At 55.2% G+C, this 5,787-nt stretch overlaps 1 protein-coding gene across 1 annotated transcript; it reads left to right on the top strand.

Annotated features, from left to right (window-relative positions):
• Nucleotides 1-189: 189 nt before the first annotated feature.
• LOC136315301 (prokineticin-1-like) lies at nucleotides 190-4,846 on the top strand. The gene is made up of 3 exons (XM_066246779.1): nucleotides 190-370; nucleotides 3,136-3,261; nucleotides 3,994-4,846. Exons 1-3 carry the CDS (start codon nucleotides 299-301, stop codon nucleotides 4,108-4,110), a joined length of 315 nt encoding a protein of 104 aa, XP_066102876.1. The 5' UTR covers nucleotides 190-298; the 3' UTR covers nucleotides 4,111-4,846.
• Nucleotides 4,847-5,787: the final 941 nt, after the last annotated feature.

The raw sequence follows: 5,787 nt of genomic DNA, 5'->3' as shown, positions 1-5,787 counted from the left end.
GAGCAAATGTCAAAGCCCGGACATGTTCCTTTTTATCGGTTTTGATGGCGATTTGACGTCATTAGGGATTCTAGGGATTCAGGTCTCATTCTCTTGTCTGAGATCATCTGTGTAACACTGACAAGGGGGAAGGGAAGACAGGACACAGTGTCCACAGGCATTCGAGACCGGACGATATAAATCTGGGAAGAGGGAGGGGGCCCCAGAGCCGGGTCTTCCTCGCTGGCTACAGGAGACTGAGCTGCAGGAAGCCAGAGGCAGCTGAGCGGACCGGGTTTTGCCTGCACTCCAAGTGACCATGAGAGCTGTCACGCAAATCATAGTCTTGCTCCTCCTGGTGACCGTGTCTGACTGTGCTATTATCACCGGGGTAAGTCGGCTAAGGTTTCCCTGGGTTTCAGGAGGATGTCAGGGTCTGAATGGGAGGGAGCCAGGCACCCGGGCCGGGGGTGTGTGTGTGTGTGCAAACCAAAGGGCAGAGAGGTTAGCCATCCAGTGGCACTTCCAAGTGTTTGACATGGTTTTCTCATGAGCTGGGCCTCGCTCTACTAAACGGCTCTGCTTTGGAGAAGCTGTGTGTATGCACACCAAGTCCTGTTTTCAACGCGTGAGGAGAACACTGAGCAATTTTAAAGTTCGGACCTTTGGTGAAATGAAGGTTCTTATTTGGTGTAATAAACCTTTATGAAGTGGATCAGCATCTTCCAATATACCTTCTGTGTAAGTTTGGGCTTTCCTCTACGGTCTGGTATGTGTGGCAAGTTTCATTTATACGGCATGTTGGCTTCATTAAAGGCAGGAGCTTATCAGTGTCTATCGGGGGCTGTCAGCCTCTGGCTTCTCTACTCTTAACAAAGGCTGTCCTGAAGCTCCCTTGTCCTCACTGCCGGCAATGATTTCACTCTGTGCCCGGTTCTGATAGGAACAGGGGTGGCTCCAGCAATTGTCCAAGCGGCACCCAGAAGGAAGCGTGGGGTAACCGGGAGAAATGTCTCACGGCGAGGTCTGTGCAGCCGGGCTCTGCACACGTGAGCAACTGAACACTCAGGCCGTGGGTCTCTCTCAGAGGTTTGGGGCACACACTGTGTTCCGGTGCTGGGACCATTCCTCTTTCAACAGGAAGGAATGGTTCACCCGGGAGCTACCCAGACAAAAGCAGCGAGGAAAAGCAAAGGGAATTCCTTATGTCTTCGCCTCCTCCAACTTTCCCCCTAGAGAATGAGAATGCAGAAAAATGCAAAGGATTGCTGGAATTGTCTCAGTTTTCTTGTTCTCACAAAGGACAGCGCCCTTCTTCTCTTTCTTTTTAAAGGACAAACACTGAGTTTCAGAGAACAGATATGAAAAAGGTTTTTGAGACCCAGAGCAAAACAAAATGGTGTGGGCAGCATCCTACCTAATGAATGCAGACCCAGAGGCTGTGCTCTCAGAGCTGTGAAGATTGGGGAGGGCGGTCACAGGAGAGAAGTCATGGGCACCCCACCGACAGGTGGACACAGCAGGTCCCCAGTTACGGACCCTGTGAGCTCTGAGCTCTGGCCCAGAGTGGCGGCAGGAGGCAGGTGTGAGAGAGGTGGGACTGTCTTTCCTCAGGGTGACGCTTTGAAAAGCACAGGGAGAGAGAAACCTGGGGGAGAGGACATGCCCTCCAGTGGTGACGTGATGTGCTGTGGGAGGGAGACCCGGGTGCGGAGGGCAGGTCGGCACCTCCGGCTCCGTCCACACTCCATGTGCCTCTGTCCCTGTCTGACTCTCAGTCAGGGACCGGGTTCTACCGTCCCCACACTCCTCTGCTCCCCAGACTGTCACTGCCCCTAATTCAGGCCTGGGTGGTCCTGCCTCCCAGCACAGGACAGCAACGCCCACCTCCGTGGGAAGAGAGTTAGGTGTGGTCTACTTGGCCCTGACCTGGAGCTTTCGGGGGCTGGCTGGTGTGTGAGACGTTCCCTCACCGGGTGGAGCCCAGCATGGACAGGTGGTGGCTACTGCAGTCCCTCTGGGTGACAAGCAGCAGGGCATCCTCCACTTCCCTCCTGGGCTGAGCAGTGTGGGGGGTCGAGTTCCCCCCACACCCCCACGCAGGCAGCAGAGGGCGCTCGGTGGCCTCTGGTTGGAGGAGAAGAGCAAACCAAGACCCATCACTGAAGGGGAACCGCAACCCTGAAAAGCTGCAAGTGTCTCTGGAAGCGGAAAGTTAGGGAGCGCCCCCACCGTGGCCCACCGGTCTGCGGCCGTCCAGGGCGCTGTTTTCCCCAGCCTGAGGTTCTGTTTAAAACAGGCTCCTGTGGCCTTCTTTACAAATAGCACCTTCCAGAAACCAGGCAAGGCCCCTCAGCCCCCGTCTGGGAGCCCCGCCTGAGGGGTCCATTTCTTTCTTTTTTTAAAAAATTTTTTTTTAATAATTTTATTTTTAATGGGGCGACATCAATAAATCAGGATACATATATTCAAAGATAACAAGTGAGGGGTCCACTCCTATCTGGTGAGGAGACAGCTGTGCACTGGGCACCGGAGCCTCAGGTTAGGCTGGGCTCCTGGTGGGGTGCGTGGGTGGGGGCAGCAGGGGGTGGGAGGCACCAACCCCGGTACTGCTGGGTCCAGGGAAACACATTGCTGACCACCTGGGAACTCGGGCCATGAGGCCCCTCTCCTCCAGGACGTTGAATTAATTCAGTCCCATGGGCTTCAACCAGTGCCTTAAAAGCTGTCTCCTAAGCTCTGGACTTCTCAGAGGGGCGACCTGCCTCCCTGTTGAGGGGCCACAACGGAGCTCGGGAGGTCCCTCAGGTCCAGGTTCGATGCCCCACTGAGCCCTGAGCCTCCTGCTGTGAGGGGAGCAGAGGCAATAAAGCAGGACCTCAGGTGTCCTGTGAGGCTGGGGTGGGGGGACCACTCAGCAGACCCCAGGGGTTGCTGCTTTGTTGTTGTTGTTTGAGAGAGAGAGAGAGAGAGAGAGAGAGACAGTACGTCGACCTGCTCCTGTATGTGCCCTGACCGGGGAATCAAACCTGTAACCTCTGTGCTCCAGGATGACGCTCCAACCCACCGAGCTATTTTGGATGTACTTTTCACTTCTGGTTTCTCTCAGGAGGCACTAATGGGCTCTAATGACTCCTTTGTCACCCCCCCCCCCAGGCCTGTGAACGGGACGTCCAATGTGGGGCAGGCACCTGCTGTGCCATCAGCTTGTGGGTCCGAAGTGTGCTGGTGTGTAAACCACTTGGAGTGGAAGGAGACGCCTGTCATCCCGCCAGCCGCAAGGTACGGCACAGGTTTGCTTGGGACACACAGCCAATGAGATAGAGCAGGAACCACTCTTCCTACCGAGTGCTTTTTGCAAGTTTGAGCCTCTTTACAACCATATGTGGTAGGCTTTGTTATTAACCCATTTTACAGGTAATAAAGTTGAGGCAGAGAGTGGTTAAATAACTTGCCAGTTGTCACATAGCTCGTAAGTGACAGGCGTGGGATTTGAACCCAGGCAGTGTGACACTAACTATGGTCTTAATCGCTCCTGCTCTTCCCCCTGAAGAGCCTCAGAGGCTCAGCAATCCTCTGGGTGGGAGTCACAGACAGAGAGGGTGTCTGTGCTGCCCCGTTGCTGCCCAGCACCCACCCGTGTCTGCACATAGGGATGAATTATGAGTGGTAGTCAATGAAGGGACGTGTGGCTGAGTGTGTGTGTGCACGTGTCCAGGCAGCGAGGGGTCAGCAGTGTTGGGGCTTGTGCAGTTCCTTAGGGTTGGAGGTGGACAGCATTGTGCTGTGGCAGGTCCCGTAGTCTCTTTGAACCTGGCTCCTCTACCAATTATCTGTGTGACATCGGCACCTTGCTTAGCCACTCTGGGCCTCAGCTTCCTGCTCAATAATAGGTGTTATTGTGCTCAGCTGGGGGTCATGAGTCTCTGGCCCTGGCCAGCCAGTCAGAAGCTCCAGCCAGGAGGCCTGTGTGCCTTGGAGGAAGGTGTCATCCTTCTCTTCCTCTCTCCCCAGGTTCCCTTCTCCGGAAAACGCCGGACCCAGACCTGTCCCTGCCTGCCCCACCTGCAGTGCTCCAAGGGCTCGGACAACAAGTACCGCTGCACAAACTTGAATGTCAACAAAGCTTGAAAGCTTGAATGATCTCAGGCTTCCCCCCCCCCCCCCCCATCTTGCTGACACAGCCTATGATGGTCTCTTGACTTCTATTTTATTAGTCTTGTGGCCCAGCTCCCCACTGCCCCCTAGCTGTTCCAGTTTCCACTCCCCACACTGCCCACTGGATTTCCACCCTCCAGCACACACCTGTGCACCACCGGGGGCGTGGCCCTCTAGAACACACCTCCCTCCTCCCTGCATGTTCTGCGTGAATCTGCCTCCCAACTCGGGCCCAGAAGCAGACCTGGAGTCCCAGGTCCTGGCCTGCACGTTGGGCCTGTCTGTGAAGCCTGTGTATGTCAACCTACAGAGGCCCGAGGTCAGCCCTGCCCAGAGGGGAGTGGTCAGTGACCTCATCAGGTGTGAGGAGGCAGGGAGGTAGGTCCACTGGCCCCCCAGATGGTGGCCTGCCCCCTAGGCCAGAATCACAGGGCATCTAAGGTCCTGCTGTGCACACTCTATCAGTAACCAGGAAAACCCCATTCCCATTGCCCCCCTAAAAGGCAAATGGTCCTTGGCCGGTCACTCAGTGGTTAGAGCATCGTCCCAAACTGCTAAGGTTGTGGGTTAGATTCCTGGTCAGGGCACATACGGGAAGCAACAATGAATACACAACTATGTGGAACAAGAAAGCAATTCTCCCCCCTGCCCCACCCTTTCTTCCTTTCTCTCTCTGTCTCTCTAGAATCAATCAATAAAAAATGATTAAAAAAAGGGAAATTGTGGGGTTCTATCTAATGCACTTTAAGAACTAATTAAGGAGTTACCTTAAAGAGCTCCGCTCCAAGGCTCAGCACCTGAAAGCAGGTCTGTGACCTTGAGGAGGATGGGCCGGCCTCTGCCCAGCTGGGGGAGGGACATGGAATGAGGGGAGGGGCAGGGGGGGAAATTGATTTCAGACACAGGGAGGCAGCTACCAACAGGGACCACAGTCAGGCCCCACGCCCACCGGATAAGGCGTCCTGCTCCAGAAAGCAAGGGCGTCTGAAGATCACAGCAATCTGTCTGGAGGCTGTGTCACCAGCCTTCTTTCTTGTCTAAAACACCAGCTCCATAAGCACCTCACATGAAGACACCTCACATGGGGACAGGCCCGAGGCTCACTGGGGACGGGGAGATACCCGAAGCTGGATCCCTCACCTGCGGGCTGCAGAATAAAAGCTCGAATGAGGCCCAGTGGCTGTACTGTCCCTGCTGTGCTTGTGTGGGGGACTTGGGTGGGACTTGGCTGGGGGCCTCCTCGTAGCTAGGGCAGGGTCTTGGGGAAAGTGCATTAAGCATCTTAGAATAAAGAAGGAGAGGAGCTCAGCGGCCACGGCTCGTGGGATAATGGTCACGTGTTGATGGAGGCAGGAAGGGAGCCGTGACTGGCATTGGGTGGGGAGACTCCCCACTGGTGACATCTGGATGCTCGCAACCCCCATTCCTACAGTTTTGTCCCTTTGGCTCAAATGCTTTCACCACCACATGTGCATGAAGGAGTCCATCTCAGGGATTGGTGGGACCCTGATCCTGTGTCTGAACCCAGGTGCTGGGAGCGTCCCCTAAGGACTACAGTGTGGATTATTCCTCCTCCTCCTCCTCCTCCTCCTTCTCTTCCTCCTCTTTCTCCTCCACCCCACTCTCCCCCTTCTCTTCCTTTTCTTCTTC

Source organism: Saccopteryx bilineata, chromosome 11, assembly GCF_036850765.1.
Source record: "Saccopteryx bilineata isolate mSacBil1 chromosome 11, mSacBil1_pri_phased_curated, whole genome shotgun sequence".
NCBI classification, from domain to species: Eukaryota; Metazoa; Chordata; class Mammalia; order Chiroptera; family Emballonuridae; genus Saccopteryx; species Saccopteryx bilineata.
The sequence above is the reverse complement of the archived record's forward strand: the minus strand, read 5'-3'. Positions and strand labels throughout refer to the sequence as shown.

Coding starts and splice junctions, on each gene's coding strand:
- LOC136315301 (XM_066246779.1), top strand. CDS start 299: ATGAGAGCTGTCACGCAAATCATAGTCTTGCTCCTCCTGGTGACCGTG. Junction 371..3,135: donor ACTGTGCTATTATCACCGGG/GTAAGTCGGCTA, acceptor CCCCCCCCCCAG/GCCTGTGAACGGGACGTCCA. Junction 3,262..3,993: donor GTCATCCCGCCAGCCGCAAG/GTACGGCACAGG, acceptor CTCTCTCCCCAG/GTTCCCTTCTCCGGAAAACG.